Source organism: Bos grunniens, chromosome 15 (assembly GCF_055505025.1).
Source record: "Bos grunniens cultivar Pamir isolate PY7600 chromosome 15, Bosgru_T2T1.0, whole genome shotgun sequence".
NCBI lineage: Eukaryota > Metazoa > Chordata > Mammalia > Artiodactyla > Bovidae > Bos > Bos grunniens.
This window is the reverse complement of record NC_141179.1, coordinates 36,000,054-36,020,030: the sequence shown is the minus strand read 5'-3', so window position 1 is coordinate 36,020,030 and position 19,977 is coordinate 36,000,054. Positions and strand designations below refer to the sequence as shown.

Sequence of the window (19,977 nt, the reverse complement as noted above, 5' to 3'; positions counted from 1 at the left end):
AGTTTATAATGACGCGGATTCCCAGTCCACTCCCTAGAAGTTATGCCTCAGCTTCTACTTCGTGTTGACCCTCCCTGCTCCCTCATTGAGGGCTCTAACAGATACCAGGGTTAGTGCTTCTAAAACAAAGAGTTTAGATGCCCAACCAGGCAGTGCAAACACTAATGCCAACACCTGGGAGACCTCTCCATGGTGGTGGTGGTGGATGGGGAGGAAGTCAACACTGTCCATTTAGAAAATGTGTCAAACAAGAAACCTGTTCATCTTCTCTCAGGTTGGACACAGCCACACAGAGCTTCGAGGAATCATTTCTTTGATATTTAGCAACAGCCATTTAGTGCCCTTTCTTTGACAGATAAGAAAGCACAATTCTCCCTCCTGTTAGCCTGATCTCAGGAGATCTTCCCCAAGGGGACAAGGTCTATCTGCTGATCGTGCTGCATTTATACCATAGGAGGAGGCTCCCTTTACGGGAGTAGCAGGAATGCTAGTTACACAGCATGCACGATCTGCCAGACACTGTGTAAGTCAGCAGGACAGGCATCTTCCCCATTTTACAGATGAAAAGGCATCTGAAGACACAGAGAGCCTAAGTGACCTGCTCAAGTGGGCAGTAGCGCCCCAGGCACTCGGACCCCAGAATTTGCATTCTGTAACTCCCCCACAGCACCACCCCTCAGATACAGAAGTTGGGGGAATCCCAAGGCAAAACCCCCAATTATGTCACAATTATGTCACTCTCCTAAAGCCCAGGTACTGGTGAAAGGTGGTATCCAGGCCCAGTTCCTACTAAACTCAGTGCCAGCCTCCTAGGGGCGCAGGCAGGCACACACATACCCTCAGCCCCAGTCCCTTCGCCCTCCCTCCATGGGACTCTCCAACCTCAGGCTGCCCTCTGCTCTGCTTCACAGCGGTCTGGCCTTCCCACTCACCCTCTGATGCTCCTGAGGGCTCCCTTCTCAGGCCGCCAGCCTCGTCACCCACACTGAAACTACCCAGTGTCCCTCTCCTCTCTTGGAATAGGCTGGAGGGTGGAGACAGGGACCTCCACCTCTGTCCATATCACCCAGTGTGGAGACTGGCGTACAGCAGATGCTCATCAGAGTCTAGATGAATCCTGGGTCAAAAGCCAGCCAGCATCTGGTTAAATACTCCCCCAAGAAGGTGCTCTCTGTGGACACACTCTGAACTCGGTTTGGAGAGGACAGGCTTATTGCAGAGGTTACTACATTAACGTACAACATTGCTCTGCTTCCACGCCTCCGGGGAAGGAGACAGTCTCATCTTTTATTTCATCCAAGGGGTGAGAACACAGGAGCTGTGCATCCAGCCGTGCAGGCATAGGGCTGAAATGGGATTTCTGCCAGCTGCATATCCCTAGCACGCTGCCCACCTCCCCACCTTCTCCCCATCCCCCATCCTGCACTGCAGTGTTCCAGGGAAGCACAGGAGGTAGCCAGCAGCCCCTGGAAGAGCCTGTATCTAACTTCCAGCTGTCAGACCTCACAAGGCTGAGGGCTCTGCCTTGGCAGGAAAACCCCCTGAAAAACCCTGAGAACCCTGGATGTGACGTTGGAAATGCTCTTCTGGCAGAAGCTGAAAGAGACAGCCGGGCTCTAAGCAGGCTTAAGAGGCTCATCAGCCCCTAAGCTGCGATCAGCTGACATCTGCAGGGAGGTCAGGGGACCTACTCCCCCAGAGGACCAGGGACCCAACCCACTGCCCTGCCTGGGAACCATCTGCCCGGCCCATCACTCTTGTATCCTGCGGGGGACTTTCCGAGGGAGGCCCAAGAAGACTTCTGCCTCAGGATCCTCAGGGAAGCGAAGGTACAGGGGACAACTTTGGGGGAATAGACTGCAAAGAGAGAATTCGGGACAGAGGGAGAGGTGATGGGAGCCAGAAGACACCTCGAACCTTGGTAGAAACAGTACACACATTTGTAGCCGAAAGGACCCTGGTTCAAGTCCCAGCTCCCCCACCAACGCTCTGGCTTTGAAAAGATCTTTTAACCCTTTTCCCACTGTGTGCCTCAGATGCTTGTCTGATCTGTAAAATGAGGACAATAAAATAATAAAAATACCTGCTTCTAAAAAGGATGTGTTTTTCAACAATCAAGCACCATGGAGATGATTACTGTTGACATCTGTGGCCCAGGCAGCACCAGTCAATGTCTGTCCTTCAGCAGGCAGAGCTGATAACCAGGCGGCCGCCCAGATTAAGGATCGGACATCTGTGCAGCCCTCTAAATGCCCAGGAGGGAGACAAACCAGGAGCCGTCTTCACACCTCATTACCCAGGGCTCTTGGTCCCCTGGTCCCTACAGCCTGGATGAGGTATCCGTGGCCTTGGGACAGCATAGCTGTTGTTGGACAAGGTTATGTAGTGTTTTTTTTAATTGCCTTTTTATTCGGAAAAATTTCAAACCTACGGAAAAGTTGCAAGTCTAGTACAAAGAATGTCCATGTACCCCTCACCCTGACTTACCTGCTGTTAACATTTTGCCCCATCTGCTCTCAATAGTGTATTCTACTCTCCTGAATACACAGGTGTATATTTTTGAGTTTTTTTGTCAAACACGTTAAAGCAAATATTTTAAGGACACCTTTTTTCCTTTACTTTCAAGTTGTATTTTATTGTAAGCAAGTAATTTTTAAGAGAAATTGCTTCATGAATGGAACACTTCACGAATTTGCATGTCATCCTTGTGCAGGGGCCATGCTAACCTTCTCTGTATCATTTTAATTTTGGTATATGTGCTGCTGAAGCAAGCACATCCTTTTAGTAACCATGATGGTTATACAGTTTTTATTAGTCTAAACCAATTCCTGAGCTGAGTCCTATCTTTGGTTTCCAAGCCAGGCAATCGCAGTTCAAGGGCAACAGACTCTGGCAGCAGCAGCTGAATATGATCAGGACTCAGAAATCACATATGTCTCTACCTCACCTGATAGCTGAGTGGATACCTGGAAGAGAAGCTCACATCTATTGGCACTTACTACGAGTCAGGCAGTTTTGCTAAACCCCTTTAATCAATTAATTCACATACTTCTCACATTTATCCCCATTTTACTGGCAAGGAAGTGAGGCTTACGGGGAGTAGTAACCTGCCAGGGTTAGGGAGCTGTTACATGGAGGACCTAGAATCTGATAACTCAGATTCCAGAGCCCATGCACTAAGTCACTGACTCCTTACACAAGCTACCACCACCTAACAACCCCTACGCATTTTTCTGCATGATAAAGTTGCCCACCTGTGCTCTGCTTCAAGAAAAGTTTGATGCTTGGTATAAACCAATGCAATACTGTAAAACAAATATCCTTCAGTTAAAAATAAATAAATAAAAAGAAAAACTGACCCTGATGCCAGGCCAGCATCCCAGTGACTGTGAGGAGACCGGATTCAAGAGAGGAAGGTGTCCTGGCACAACTCAGTCCAGCCAAAAGAGGACCCGAAGTCCCAAAAGCTGCTGATGTCTTTATGGAGGCCAGCAGGAACAAGCTCATGTTGAGGAAAACACAAAGCCATGCACCAAACACGATGCTTCCTGACAAAGAGCTGATCTTAATGGAAGACGAGGGAGCGGATTGTTTTAATAACTTAAATGGAGGATAAAGTCTATTTGAGTTTCTGGACAGAGTCATTTTGAGGATGTTATCCACCATCCGGTCTCCCAAGTGAGTTGGCCTTCACCCTTCCGTCATTGGGCTTCCCAGGTGGCACCAGTGGTAAAGAACCTGCCTGCCAATGCAGGAGACATAAAAGATATTTGATCCCTGGGTCAGAAAGATCCCTTGGAAGAAGAAATGGCAACCCACTCCAGTATTCTTGCCTGGAGAATCCCATGGACAGAGGAGCCTGACGAGCTGGTCCATAGAGTCACAAAGAGTCGAACATGACTGAAACAACTTAGCAGGCACGTTTCTGACATTAGAGCTGTGGTTGAAGGTCTGAGAAGCCCTGGGCTGAGACAACATGCTCACCAGCTTCTGTGAAGCCTGAAAAGGCTGAGTTAATACAGCACTTGACTTTAGGAACTCACTTTGAATCTCTATGAGCCCACATCTCTGCACTTAAAAATGCCGTAATTGTGAGCCTCCAACCTGATAATATTCATGAAGCACTCCATAAGCAATAAATCATTAACCCAAACACTTCTCAGTGTTTTGGAAGTAAATGTTTTGATACTCATTTAAAAACAACAGACAAACAAAACCATATTTTCCCATGTTTTTTCCTCTGCCAATATTTACTTAAGACACCTTGACAGTTTGCAGAGATGTTGTTCTTTTACATGGAGCAAAAAGATTCAAAACCATGCTCTTTTCTGAAGACACAGAAAACAAGAGTAAGCACCTCACTAAATCACCAAACAGTTCACATCATGAACTGCTTTCTTACATAAGCTCCTTTTCCCAAAGTCCTCCATTTAGGAAGCCCAAAATTTACTCCCATAAATATTAAGAGAATGAGATCTACATCCACCCTCTTCACATACACACTGCACCGCAAATCACCCACCTGTCTTTTTCTGAAAATAAGAGCCTTAAGAAGCCACTTGCCATCATTTGTCTTAAAGAGGTTTTGCCAGATCTTTTCTGGGTTGGTTTTGAGACCGTGGCACAAATCACGACTCTTAATCCTTCCCCAGCTCTCTACACAACAACGCTCTTGTTCCTTTCACACAGAACCTAACATTTCAATCTATGAGCCAGTTTTCACCCTTGATAAAGCAACCAGGAAATGAAACATAAAGTGTGGGATTACGCCAAGGCTTGCAAGCTGGGAGAACCTTTTCTTAACCTTCAACAAGAGGTTTCAGAATTTCCCTTCTAAACAGATGTAAGCTGCTAATTTCCCATTCTTTGTGGAACTGTTGCTTTCTGGTCTGAAATAAAGTTGCTGGGACTGCTGTTCCCAGCAATACCTCAATGAGAAAGATGACAAATACCTGAATGAACAGGCTGGCGTGCTACAAGACAAATTTCACCACCATGAAGTTCAACATTTGTCTGGGGAGGAATACGTGGCAGACGGGACAGACTTCTTCCTAGGGGTGCCCTGGAAGACTCTCCCTTGGCTGATGGCTTAATTAAACTTCAAGAGGGCAGTTTCCTGGGCCATCCTGTATTCACAGGCTTCTATACCTAGTGCCTGGAGCTGACTGGGGTCCCCACCTGGACGTCCTGTCACGCCTGGTTCAACCTTCACTCCCCAATTCCTCCTCTCTCCCTTTAATTTCAGACTGTGTTTGTAGAATAAAAACACACATTCTAGATATTCAGCATTATTCTAGAGGAGTGATCCTTCTGAAGGAGGCCTGAAGCCTTGGTTCACGCCTGGTCTCCACTCCCTGCCTCCATGCGATGGGTTCTTCTGCCTGCCCGCTCCCAGCCGCCTCGGAGCACACAGCTCGGCCCAGCACTGCTGCTACTCACTCCTGTCCAGGGGCTCTGAGCACCAGCACTCTTGCCCCATGGTGTCTAGCAGTGGGGCATGATGGTGGCGATTCAGCCTGTGAGGTCAAAGACCTAATGTTTGCACTGAAAACTTTATATTCCACAATACAGAGAGGAACCACAAGATTTATGCCAAGAATTTAAATTTTTTATTTTTCTAAACTTAGAATGACATTAAATATCGATAGCAAGTAGAAATGCCATGACAAGTGGAGGAAAAGCCTGCAGAAGCAAAGAAAGGATCTTTATACTTTAATACCTTTAATGGCACTTTTTTGCATGGCTTTTAAAACACTCTGATTTTGCACAGGGTACTGCAAATCAGGTTTCCAGTCCTGCCCTGGGATCTGCTGCAGTCCAAAGGGCTGGGAGGAGAAACTGGCCTTAATCCAATGGGCACCCACAAGGAGAATGGCATCTACACAGGACAGCCCTGGAAGGCTCGAAAGCTAAAACCGAGGGCCTTCAAGCTAGATGAGACCTTGTGGAATCATCTGTTTCCCACCAGGACCCTGAAGCCAAGTTACAGCAGACACTAAAGCCTGGTATCCAGGGAGGGTGGGAGGCCTGGTCCAAAGACCAACAAACGTCTCGCTCCCCAGACACGGCATGAGGTTATAAGGTGAAGAAGCCAAAGGACGCCAGGTTCCCACACTGAGTGCTGTTCTTGACAGCAAGCGACAACATCCAAGAAGCCTGAGGTCCAGGTATCAGCCCTGACAGGTGTGGTTTCCGACGGCTTTGTTCCTTCAACTTGCCCAGTTTCCCCTACACCCCTGACCTACTTCAATAATACCAATGCCTACTCTGTCCAGTGCTGCACTGGGCACGAAAGTCTCGGAGGAGCCAGGACCCCTCCTCTGTGCCATTCCTCCTGCTTGTCAACTTAAGAGCTATTCAAAGGCTGCTGTAGGGAGAACCCAACTTACAGGGTTCCATGAAACCCTGAAGACCAGCCCACTGTGATACTCTAGCTCCCAAAGCCTCTTCTAGAACTTTTCCTTCATGGGTTTCATGTTTGAAAAGGGTGTGTCTGTCAAACTGTTTTCACTAAGTAATAGTTAACGGGGAATTCCCTGGTGGACTAGTGGTTAGGACTCCGCACTGCCACTGCAGGGCACGTGGGTTCCATCTCTGGTTGGGGAACTAAGATTCCCAATAGCCATATAGTGCAGGAAAAAAAAAATTAATGTCTTCCATTTCTTACTCATCAGAGACATGTGCCGCCACCACCAATCAGCACAGGATACCAAGGGCTGCTGCCGATTCAAGGCACCTCAATCCCCAGTAAAACAAAGAAGGGGTGTGGCCACACGAGCCCTGGGCAGCCTGACTCAGAGTGATGATACATGATACAAGACTGCTTCAAGTATCAACACAAGTTCTCACTGGTGATGTGGGGTAGAAGCCACCACCACCACTACCATGGTGACCATGAAGACTCCCAGCTCTAACACTTTAGCCAAATAACTGAACTTTCATGAACTTGAATTTCATCATCTGTAAAACAGGATAATCCATGATTTGCTGCTTCTAGGGCCTGTTAGAAGGATCAATAAGAAAAGGTACTGGATGGGGCTTCCCTGGTGGCTCAGTGGTAAAGAATCTGCCTGCCAATACAAGAGACACAGGTTCAATCCCTGGTCCAGGAAGATCCCACATGCCATGCAGCAACTGAAACCATGTGCCACAACTGAGCCCGTGCTCTAGAGTCTGCAAGCCGCAGCTACTGAAGCCCACATGCCCTAGAGCCCGTGCTCTGCAACAAGAGAAGCCGCCACAATGAAAAGCCCACACATCACAACCAAGAATAGCCCTGGTCCCCGAAACTAGAGAAAAGACCACTCTGCAGCACCAACGAAGACCCAGCGCCGCCAAAAATAAATAAATAACATTTCAAAAAAGAAAAGGTACTGAAGAACATCAACTGCCCTTTTCCGCCTGAATACCCAGGATTATACAAGATTCCTCGTTGGTAAAATGGAACTAGTAACAGTTCCTACTTCATCAAGTTGTTGTGAGAATTAAATCAGATAATAGTTACAAAAACAGTTTCTGGCATTTTTCAAGGACTCAAAAAGATGAAGCTATTACATAATTGCTGGAGAAGGAAATGGCATCCCACTCCAGTATTCTTGCCTAGAGAATACTGTGGACAGAGGAGCCTGGTGGGCTGCTGTCCATAGGGTCACACAGAGTTGGCCACGACTGAAGCAACTTAGCATGCATGCATGCATTGGAGGAGGAAACAGCAAACCATTCCAGTGTTCTTGCCTGGAGAATCCCAGGGACGGAGGAGCCTGGTGGGCTGCCGTCTCTGGGGTCGCACAGAGTCGGACATGACTGAAGTGACTTAGCAGCAGCAGCATTACATAATTGCTATTACTACCATTGCTATTGCTATTAATGACACTACTATCCCAATTACTATCATAACTTGGTCTCTGGCTAAGAGAAAGTAAAGAAGCGCTGGATTACAGGAAGTCTTCCTAGGGAATACCAGCATCATGGAGTCTAGAACCAGGAGAACCAGGAGCAGAGTCCTTGTTTCTGTCCCAAGTTAACCCCAAAACTAATCAAAAGTGCAGAAATCAAACTAAAATCCACCTGCCTTAGCTCAAGGTTTTCTGCTTCAAGAAACTTTTCTCTGGAAAGTATTCAAACATCTGCCAAATCTACTGATACATCCTAAAAAATTCACATGACTCTCTAGTCTGAGGATCCAGTAGGGAAAATACAAGCAGCTGCACATGGGCTTCGTCCTTCTAGCTGAGCCCTATTGGAAGAGGATCTATAAAAAATACAACACTCAGAAATGCTCATAGCAAATCTAAGAAAGCAGACTGAAAGAATATTTTTATTGGGGGAAAAGGAGAACAGTAACTCGCAAACCCTTAAGTCTCTCAAGAAATTGTCAGGGGAGGTAGGAAATATAATCGACTGCCATAGGGTCTCAGCTTCCCCACATAGATCACCTTTGAGCGCAGGGACACTTTCACATATTGCTTTCCCCTGGGCCTGGGAGGACTCGTCAAGGCCCTAGGAGTTAGAGTGCCAGGTAGGGAGTCAGGGTTTGCTGTAAGATGATCACCAGGGACTTGATACCAGTTACTGGAGAAGAGTCAGCAAAAGACAGGAAGGTTGGGAGGCTGTGACTATAGAGTCCTACACTCTTCAAGTCCCCCAGCCCAAGACTTTGCCTAATACCTCATGGAAAAGACAGAACCTATCAGAAAGGAATACCTACCTCTCCTCTCACCGACCCTATGAACCTCCTTATATCAGCTCTGGCACTCACCCTCTTCCTTTCTGCAAATGGCTAAAAGGCCTGGTTCCTGTCTGAGACCAATGAGACTGAAGTCCTGGATGCCTTCCCTCCCACTATCGCTGAAACACTGCTCCAGTAACTGTCCCATCTCTTTCTTGCATCATCTACTTCTCCATCTCTACTGGATCGTTCCCATCCAAACAAAACATGCTGTATAATCTCCCTCTACAACCATGCACCCCCAAAATGCACATCCTCTCTAGTTCTCAGTTCCTCAACTCCACTTTGCAACAAAACCACCTGGAAGATTTGCCTATACTTACTATTTCCTCACCCCAAGTATTCTTTTCTACTTATTTCACTCAGGATTTGTCCTTTAGGCTTGTGGGACCCCTCATTCTCCTGGGCTTTCTCCTACCTTTTCAGTCCTTCTCTTTTGCCAATTCCTAAATGCTACTCTCTCCCAAGGCTTAGGTGATCTTTTCTCTAAACTCTTTTTCTAAGTGATTCCATCGAATCTAGGCCTTGAATAACCTTATGATGCCCAAATGTATATCTCTAGTCCTCTCTCTCTCCAGGGCCCAGATTCACACATCTGACTAACTGATACAGTCACATCAAAATGTAACATGGCAAAACAAGATCTCATGCTCTCCCCCACACCTCAAACCTGCTCCCAGCCTTCCTATCTCAGTGACGTGAGCCCCATCCACTCAGGTGCTCAAGCCCTTGGGAGTCATCCCTGACCCTTGTCTTTTTCTCACAGACTGCAACCCAATCACTAAGACTACTTCTCTCCATCTCCAGCACTACCTACCACCCTCAGTCAGGCCTTCATTAACTCCTGCCTGGACTACAGCAATAGCCTCCCACCGCTGTCCCTGCACTTGTCCACCTACAGCCCACACTAGAGCAGGCAGAGCGACCATTCTGAAAATGTAAATCAGGTAACTCCCTGGCCATCCAGCGGTTGCCTGGACCCAGGTCCAATCCCTGGTTGGGGAACTAAGATCCTGCAGCCTCTTCTGCCACTTTCTCCCTTATTGCACCACACTCCAGCCACACTGGCCTTTCTGCTCCTTGAATTTGAAGCTCTTTTGTGCCTTAAAGCCCTTTCACCGGCAGTTTCTCTCTTCTAGAAATGCTTTACCAGCTCATCAACACAAAGATGGCTCTTTCTTGTCATTCAGATTATACCTTAAATGTCACCTATTCAGAACTCCAACACTAACCTCCAATCCAACCAAATCGCCCAGTTACTTACCACATCATCTTACTTTAATTTTCTGCATGCTAGTTACCACTATCTGACATTACTCTTGTTTGTCTTTTTACTTGTTTTTCTGCTTCCTTCCCTCCCCTACTCATTGCAAACTCCCTGAGTACCTACCTGACCAGTGTCTGCCTCATTCACTTCCGTAGTCGCAATGCCTAGAACAATGTGTGGTACACAGGAGAAATCTCATAATATCAATAAATGCAATTATGAGCCAGAGAAGCCCACTGACCAAGAAGTCTGAGGCCCCAGTAAGAAATAGAATATTTCCTGCCATATCAGGAAACAAGGATGTGACAGTCATCAGCCCTAAGGAAACTCAGGAAGGAGAATACCTGCCATCTAGCAGCCCTCAGGGAGAAGGCAATGACACCCCACTCCAGTACTCTTGCCTGGAAAATCCCATGGGCGGAGGAGCCTGGTAGGCTGCAGGCCATGGGGTCGAGTTGGACACGACTGAGCGACTTCACTTTCACTTTTCATTTTCATGCATTGGAGAAGGAAATGGCAACCCACTCCAGTGTTCTTGCCTGGAGAATCCCAGGGATGGGGGAGCCTGGTGGGCTGCAGTCTATGGGGTCACACAGAGTTGGACACGACTGAAGTGACTTAGCAGCAGCAGCCCTCAGACTACAACCACTCCCTACCATAAGCCGTTGAGGAAAGGAAGCTCAGGATGTGAAAACCAGGATCCTAGCTGAGGTACATAGGAAAAAAATGATTTCATTGAATCCAGACTCTTATATCTTCCCATACACAGAAGACACTAAATTCCTTAACTTGGGATATATGGTTTTCTTTAATTAACAATAATCTTTTGATGTTCAGACAACCTGCCCTTTGTTGCAAAACTGGCTCCTCCCCTCACCTCCTGAGCACTTCTCTGAGAGTTACTTGACATGCTGCCTCCCAGGCTTGAGACCTAAAAATTTCCACCGAATAAACCATAACTCTCAACTTTTAGGTTGTGACTATTTTTCAAGTTGACACCAGCCAGCTCCCCAACTTCTCTCTCAAACACAAATATGAGGTAGAATAGCAAAACAGCTATTGGTCGTTACTATAAATCTCATCCAACAGAATTTCAACCACCTGCCAGAGCCCAAAAACGGGGAGGGAGGCTCTGGGGTATTTTAGACCATTCGAGTTTCAAATATGTTGCTCCACTACTGACTAGCAATGTTTCAGTTGGTGAAGAAAGGAGTTCTCACTCACCCTTAACATACACCCGCGTCCATCCTTTGGCTAGTTTATTCATTCCGTGAGCAAACATTTACCGAGTACCTACTCTGTGCCAGGCACTGGGGCAGAGGATCAAAAGCAGTTTCTGAACTCCCGCGAGCAGGCAGGAGGCTGCAAAAAAACGCTGCAACACAGGTCCACACCCAGAGTGAGAAAGTAAAGACTATACTAGTGTTAGCGTCGGAAGGGCGCCTGAACTCCCTGGGCCTCGATTTCATTCCTGCACACCTAGGTCTAGGGGACCTGTCGACTGGGGCTCCCGAGCTTTTACGGAAAGCTGACTGACTACCAAAGGCAGGAGTCTTCGAGGAACGTAATTGGCCGACCGTTCCCCTCCCCACCCTCTCTCTCCCCCGCAGGCCCCTGCTTTGGAGCTGTGCGGAGTGCGGTTCCGACTCTCCACCAACCATCCGAGAGATCGCGCCCCAGAAGATAAAATTCCCCCAGACGAGACACCGTCCGTCTCTCTTCCTCTCTCCCGAACCCCAGCTGCTGGACCCGGATCAGAACTCCTACTTCTGCTCTCCCCAACCCCGGCGCGCGCCAGGTTCCTTGCAGCCGGAGACCCCAGTGAGGGGGTGTGTCCATGCCATCGCAACAGCGCCCGAATCCCGCCCAGTCGCGGTGTCCAGGGCGCAGTTTGAAGCCCCCGGCGCCCACATCGGGCCCTACTCCAGAATCCCCCTGTGTAGATACGGCCTCCTTCCCACCTCCCCCCTAGAGCCCGCCACAGAAATCAGGCACAAAAAAACCTCACACGAGTACGGCTCAGTGCGCGCCAACCCGCCCGGACCCGCGCGGGGGGAGGGAGCGGGGGCGCGTCGGAAACCCGATCTGACCCTCAAGGCACAGGTACGGGCCCGGCGCCCCCAACACTCACTCGATGAAGTAGCTGGCGCCCTCCTCCGTGAAGCCCTCCTCCCAGCCACGGGGCAGGTCTGCGGGAACGCGAGAAAAGTCTGATCAAACTTGGGCCACCCACGCGCACGCCCCCCCTCCAGGCGCCCCACTCCTCCCTTCCGGCGCCCACCTGAGCGGATCATGTGGCCGGAGTTGACGGGCTCCCCGGTGCGCGGGTGCAGCCAGGTCGTGTAGCGGAGCTGATCACTGAGGGAAGAGAGAGGTGCACCTGTTAGCGCCGCCGCCGCTCCGGGGGCGCCCGCCCGGCCCGCACCCCCGCCCGCCCGCGCCCCTGCCCGCGTCCTGGCTTTCCCGCGCCGCACTTGATGAAGAAGACGCGGCCGTCCCGGCACACGCCGTAGGACCAGTGCTCAGGTAAAGTGTCCCGCCCGACCGTCGCCGCCGCCATGTTCGCCGCGCGCGGAGCCGCCGCGGGGAGAGGAGGAGGGGGCGGGGGCGGGGGCGGGGGCGGCGCGGGCGGCGGCCAGGCGGGCTCGGCCTGCGCGGGCCCGGGCTGCGCCCCCGAGCGATCCATGGAGGCGCTGGTTCCTAGCGGCGCGGGCGCGCGGCCAGTGCCCGGGCTCGCCCGGTCCCGGCACCGCGGCGGGACTTCGCCGCCGCACCCGCCCTCCGCGGCGCGGTAGCCGCGGCCTTTGTCCCCGCGCCTTCCCCGCCCCCAGCCCGCCGCATGCCCCTTGGCCCCTGAGGCCGCAGCAGGGCGGGAGCCGCCTTCGGGGCGAGGCGGGCAAACTCTTGAAACAGGCAAACTCCTCAAATGCCCCAGTGAAGCCCACCGGACCCCCGCGACACAACTCTCCAGGAACTGTACTTCTTGTCTAAACCATCTAAACCTCAACAGGTTACTTCCATATTCCGAGCCCCGGTTTCTTCCATTGTAAAAAGTTCGCAGTAAATACCACATGGGTTAGGACGGTAGATCAAATAGCAGTGGTGTGAAGTGTTTAAATGGACCCTGGCTACCTATACGTGCTCTGTTAATCCGAGGTCAGGCATGATTTCATTTTCCCAAGTTTGCAGCAGGCAGATGAAGCTGGAGGGCACGGGTCTTCCCCAGACACACCAAACACAGAACCCTGAAGATACGGAGATTAGTGATAGGTGCTGAAAGCCATGCTTCTTCTCTTCCATCTTTAGAAGCACAGACCCCACCCACCCCCCAGGCAGGGCCTCTAGTGGGGGCTCTGCTGCTGCTCCTAAGTCACTTCAGCCGTGTCCGACTCTGTGCGACCCCATAGACGGCAGCCCACTAGGCTCCTCTGTCCCTGGGATTCTCCAGGCAAGAACACTGGAGTGGGTTGCCATTTCCTTCTCCAATGCATGAAAGTGAAAAGTGAAAGTGAAGTCGCTCAGTCGTGCCCGACTCTTAGCGACCCCATGGGCTGCAGCCTACCAGGCTCCTCCATCCATGGGATTTTCCAGGCAAGAGTACTGGAGTGGGGTGCCATTGCCTGGGGGCTCTGGAAGCTGCTTTTTTGTGGCCTAAGCCTTCTCATGTTCAGGTATTTGCTCTCTCCTCATCTCATGAGGGTTCTCTCCCCTGACCTGTCTAAAGGAGACCCTTTCCCTCCCCTTACTGTCTATTCCTTTACCTCTGCGCACTTAGTTGACATTCTTATTTGTTTATTGCCTGTTTGTTGTATATTATCGAACACACCCACCAGTAAAATGTCAGCTGGATAAGAGGAGGTGCTTGTTGTGTCTCACTCACTGCCATATCCCCAGTTCCTGGAATAGTGCCTGACTCATGTATACAGTAAATGCAGGTTGAGTGCATGAAACACACTCCATCCTGACTGCCCTACACACCGAGAGTGGACAGAGAGGAAGATGAGCTCTGGGAGGGCTGTGATTGGTGGGATGAAACTCATCTAAAAGTGAAACTGTAGGCTAGATTCAGAAAGGAGCCCCACTAATAAGGACCTTGATCGTGCTAGTGGTAAAGAACTTGCCTGCCAATGCAGGTGACATAAGAGACACTGGTTCGATCCCTGAGTCAGGAAGATCCCCTGGAGGAGGGCATGGCAACCCACTCCAGTATTCTTGCCTGGAGAATCCCACAGACAGAGGAGCCTGGAGGGCTACAGTCCATGGGGTTGCAAAGAGTTGGACACAACTGAAGTGACTCAGCAGGCAACAAAAACCTACATTATAGCACAGGGAACTCTACTCAATACTCAGTGACCTATATGGGAAAAGAATTAAAAGAATGTATATATGTGTAACTAACTCACTTTGCTATACAGTAGAAGCTCCACAACATTGTAAATCAACTGTACTCTAATAATTATTTTTTTAAAAAAAAGAGGGAATTCCCTGGTGGTCCAGTGGTTAGGACTCCATGCTTTCACTGCTGCGGGCTCAAATTTGATCCCTGGTCAGGGAACTAAGATCCCACTAGCCACGCACAATGGTGAAAAAGAGAGAAAGAAAGGCATCTCAGATAGGTGGAATTCAGCTGGACCCTGAAGGACTGGTCAGATTTGACTGAGAGCACGCTGCTGAGAGGAGGGATGGGAGAGCAGACATGGGATTGTGGGAGGGGTATGAGATATGAGGAAACCATAAAGGTCCCTTCCTTGGGAGCAGACAGTAGTGTTGGGGACGGAGGCCCATATGAGATAAAAAGAGGGAGCTGTGTAATAGCGGAGGACCTTGAACACCTGTCTCAGGGCCTCCTGCCTTTGAGGAGACTCGAGCAAATCACAAGGGGAAAGCAGTGTCTTTGTTGTTAAACATTAATTTAAAAGAATTCATTAAATGGGCAAAGAACGTGAACACTCAGTTCACAGAAAATACTTTTAAACAAATGAAAAAATATTCAACCACCTCATAGGAGAGGTAAAAATGCAGATTTAAAATAAGGTAAGGTTATTTAGTATCAGACTGACAAAAGTGCACATTGTAAAGAAGGACATTCTTGTTTATTGTTGGTGGGACTATAAAATGGTTGTCTTTTTGAAGGCAATTTGGCAACAGCTATTCTAATTTAAATGCATTTTTTTTTAATGCATGTATCTTTGCCCTAGCAATTCCACTACTAGAAATTTATCCTACGTTAATGCTCACACAGGGGCATAAAGACATGTGTAATAGCGTATTCACTGGAATAGAGTATTCAATAGTTACAAAAGACCAAAAACAACCTAAGTGTCTATCCCCCCAAAAATGGGTTTGTATGGTGACAGATGTTAACTAGATACATTGTGGTGATGTTTTACAATATATACAAATATTGAATCATTATGCTGTACACCTGGAACTAATACAATGTTGTATGTCAGTTACACCCCAGTTTTTTAAGTGGGTTGAATTATGCCATGCTCCTAAAATAAGATGCTATAACAGCTATTTAAAAGAATGAGATAGATATCTATGTCCTGGTACAGAATAGTCTCTGAGATATTAAGTGAAATGCAAAATGCAGAACTGTGTATGTGATATGCTACTATTAACATATAGGGTACATCATGGCTGATTATTTGTGTCCCACCTTCAACAACAATATGGCATCCATCCACAGAAAGGAGTGCTTTTATGGGATCTGTGGACCCAGCATCATATGCCAAGGGACCCAAGAGAAGTCTTACCTACATATAGTTCAGTCAAAACCTTGATTCCAGCGGTGGACCCTTTAGGAGCCAACAGCCCCTCTCAGACACAGTCCAGGAGTCATGGAAAACACTGTCTTAGAAAATCACTCACAGACAAGAGGGTCTTCATGGAAGTTCAGGTTTGGTGTGAAGTTCCAACACACTACTGGAGCAAAAAAATACAAATTTGGATGCATTGAAAAGGGCAGTTAGTAAAAACTAGAGAAGGGAGATGCTCTTTCAAATGCAAAGACAGCAACTCAAAACTTATAGGAACATGAAAAATCAGTGAAACATGATACCACCAATGAATCACAATAATCCTCTAGTGACCGATGTCAAAAACATGGAGATATGCAATTTACCCAGTAAATAATAAATATCTCTGTTTTAAGAAAACTCAATGAGCTACAAGAAAACTCAGAAGGACAATTCAGTGAAATCAGGAAAACAATGTATGAACAAAATGAGAAGTTTAACCAGATAGAAATAAGAAAAATAACTTAAAAGGTAATCACTTTATAGTGTAATAGCAATCGAATTATAATGCTGTACCAGAAACTTAGAAAAAAAGAAAAGAAAGAACCACAAAGAAATTCTGTAGCTAAAGAATACAATGAAATTTAAAAAAAATTTCAACAGAGAACATCAACTGCAGAATGAATCAAATACAGGAAAGAATCTGTGAGTTAGAAAATAGAAATTTTGTTAGAAGAATTGAAAAAAAGAAAAAATAGGAATTTTGAAATTATCCAGTCAGAGGAGAACAACAAAAAAAGAATGAGAAAGAGTAAAGAAAGCCCACCTCATCTATGGGGTACTATCAGAAGAAATAATTTGTGAATTATTCTAGTTCCAGAGGGATACAGGGGCAGAAAGCTTTAAAAAAAAAAAAAAAATAGGGAATTCCCTGGCAGTCCAGTGGTTAAGACTTAGTCTTCCAATGCAGGGGGTGCAGGTTCAATCCCTGGTCTGGAAGCTAAGATCCCATACATCTGGCATCCAAAAACCTAAAACATTAAAAAAGAAAAAAGAAGAAGCAATATTGTAACAAATTCAACAAAGACTTTAAAAATGGTCCACATCAAAAAAAAGTTTGAAAAATTAAAAAACAATGACTGGTGGAAATTCCCTGGAGGTCCAGTGATTAGGGCTCTACACTCTACCTGCCGAGGGCCCAGGTCCAATCCCTGGTCAGGAAACTAAGATCCCACAAGCTGTGCAGCTGGGCCAAAAAATAAAACATATTTAACAAAGTAAGTCAGAAAGAGAAAGACAAATACCATATGATATCACTTATATGTGGAACCTAAAATACAACACAAATGACATATTTACAAAACAGAAACATACTCATAGACATAGAAAATAGACGTGGTTTCCAGGAGAGGGGTAGAAGAAAGGATTGGGAATCTGGGATTAGTAGGTACAAACTACTATGTATAGGATTGATAAACAACAAGGTCCTTCTATATGGTACAAGGAACTATATTCAATACTCTGTGATAAACCATAATGGAAAAGAATGTGAAAAAGTGTATGTATATATATTTGTGTGTATATGAGTGAGTCACTTTGTTATATAGCTGAAATTAATACAACATTGTAAATCAAATAAATCAACTACAGTAAAATTTTAAAAATCAGTGCAATTCTATATACTAACAACAAAATGTCTGAAAAAGAAATAAAACACTTCTAGTCACAGTAACGTGAAAAGCAATAAAATACATAGAAATAAGTATAACCAGTGTTGTGCAAGATCTGTGCACTGGAAACTATAAGATTTTGACAAAAGAAAACTGAAAACACAAATAAATGGACAGATATCCTGGTCATGGAGCAGAAGAATTAATACTGTTAAAATGTCCACAGTACTCAAAGCCATATATAGATTCAGTGCAATCCCTATCAAAATTCCAATAGCATTTTTCACAGAAATAGAAAAAAAAAATCCAAAAATTCATATGGTACCACAAAAGACCCTGAGTAGCTGAAGTAATCCTGTGAAAGAAGAACAAAGCTAGATGGACCACACATTCTGATTTCAAACTATCCTACAAAGCTACAGTAATCAAAACAGTATGGCACTGCCATTAAAGTGACACAAAAAACAATGGAACAGAATTGAGAGCCCAGAAATAAACCTCACATAAACTGTCAACTAATATTTGACAAGGGAGTAAAGAATACTCAGTGAGTAAAGGACAGTGTCTTCAGTAAATGGGAAAACTGGATAGACACCCCAGAAGAAAGAAATTGGACCCCTGTCTTAAACCACTCACAAAAATTAACTCACATGGGTTAAAGACTTAATCATAAGACCTGAAATCATAAAACTAGAAGAGAACATAAGAAAGAAGCTCCTTGACACTGGGTTTGGCAATGATTTTTTAGATGACACCAAATGCATATGCAACAAAAGCAAAAGTAAACAAGAATACATCACACTAAAAGCTTCTGCAAAGAAACAGTCAATTAAGTGAAAAGGCAACCTACAGAATGGAAGAAAATATTTGCAAATCATATACCTGATAAAAGGTTAATATCCAAAATATGTAAGGAGCTCCTATAACTCAATAGCTAAAAGAAATTAAAAATAGGCAGAAGAACTGAGTAGACATTTTCCAAAGAAGATATGGGCTTCCCTGGTGGCTCAGACGGTAAAGAATCTGCCTGAAATGTAGAAGACCCAGGTTCGATCCCTGAGTTGGGAAGATCCCCTGGAGAAGGGAATGGCTACCAACTACAGTATTCTTGCTTGGAGAATTCCATGGACAAAGAAGGTATACAAGTGGCCAAGATGGTCAACATGACTAATTATCAGGGAAATGGAAATCAACACCAAATGAAATAACACCTCACACCTGTTAGAATGGCTAGCATCAAGAACACAAGAAATAACAAGTGTTGGTGAGGATATGGAGAAAAGCAAACTTTTGTGCACTGGTGGGAATGTAAATTTGTAGTCACTATGGAAAACAGTATGATGATTCCTTAGAATTATCTTATGATCCAGCAATCCCACTTCTGGTATATACTCGAAGGAAATGAAATCAGGATCTCAAAGAGATACCTGCACTCTGATGTTCCTTGTAATATTATTCATAATAATCAAGATATGCAAATAACCCAAACTGCCCATCTATGGATGAATGAATAAAAGCTGTTGAGATGAAATGTGTGTAGCAAGCAGGTATTTTATGATAAAATTGTGTAGTGCATGCTGTGTGTGGAATTCAGAGGAAAACCCAGATTCAGTGATTAACAATGCCAAAAAATGCAAGTAACTAGCCATGGTTCAAATAACAGTGGTGCTGTTTCTCTTTTGTGGCCTTTTAAACTTTTGTTGCCCTAAAATTCCATTTTGTTGGAAACCCATTTTCCACCTGGTCTTTCTTGACAGGGTTTTTTTCTACTTTTAAGCAGTTTCTAAATAAAATTCTGTATTTCAGGAGAAAAAAAATTTTTTTAATCATGAAAAAGAAGGAAATTCTGCCATTTGTGACAACATGGTTAGATCTTGAAGGTATTATGTAAGTGGAATGTCATACAAAGAAAGACAAATATGGCATAATATCACTTATATATAGAATCTAAAAAAGCCAAACTCATAGAAACAGTAGAATGGTGGTTACAAGGGGCTGGAAGGTGGGGGAATTGGGGAGATGTTGGTCAAAGGATACAATTAATCCAGTTATTATATAAGATGAATTAGTTCTGGGGATCTAATATACAGCATGGTGATTAGAGTTAACAGTACTGGATTATAAACTTGAAAGTTACTAAGAGACTAGAGTTTAAATATTCTCACCACAAAAAAGAATTGGTAAATATGAAAGGTGATGGAGGTATTAACCAACTGAACTGTGGTAATCATTTTACAATATATAAGTGTATCAGATCAGCACATTGTACTTGTTAAACTTGCTGCTGCTGCTAAGTTGCTTCAGTCATGTCCAACTCTGTGCGACCCCATAGACGGCAGCCCATCAGGCTCCCCCATCCCTGGGATTCTCCAGGCAAGAACACTGGAGTGGGTTGCCATTTCCTTCTCCAATGCAGGAAAGTGAAAAGTGAAAGTGAAGTTGCTCAGTCGTGTCCGACTCTTCTCGACCCCATGGACTGCAGCCCACCAGGCTCCTCCGTCCATGGGATTTTCCAGGCAAGAGTACTGGAGTGGGGTGCCATCGCCTTCTCCATTGTTAAACTTACACAAT

General features: G+C 46.1%; 1 protein-coding gene and 1 non-coding gene across 10 annotated transcripts in view; both read right to left on the bottom strand.

Annotated features, from left to right (window-relative positions):
* PLEKHA7 (pleckstrin homology domain containing A7) overlaps positions 1–12,720 on the bottom strand; it is a 229,154-nt gene extending 216,434 nt beyond the window's left edge. For 4 of the 9 annotated variants that reach the window (XR_015142028.1, XR_015142029.1, XM_086339792.1 and 1 more), the window contains exons 1-3: positions 12,470–12,715; positions 12,277–12,353; positions 12,127–12,184 (exon numbers count right to left, since the gene is read on the bottom strand). Coding sequence is in view for 7 of the 9 variants with exons in the window: in XM_086339792.1 (XP_086195918.1) it covers positions 12,127–12,184; positions 12,277–12,353; positions 12,470–12,681 (347 nt within the window). In the remaining 2 variants the exon portion in view is untranslated. Of the gene's footprint in view, positions 1–12,126; positions 12,185–12,276; positions 12,354–12,469 lie in introns of all 9 variants that reach the window. The other 5 variants (XM_086339791.1, XM_086339794.1, XM_086339795.1 and 2 more) reach the window with 3 other exon arrangements.
* On the bottom strand, positions 2,669–2,775 carry LOC147357668 (U6 spliceosomal RNA). Its single transcript, XR_015142536.1, has one exon. It is a non-coding gene; the product is annotated as a U6 spliceosomal RNA (small nuclear RNA).
* Positions 12,721–19,977: the final 7,257 nt, after the last annotated feature.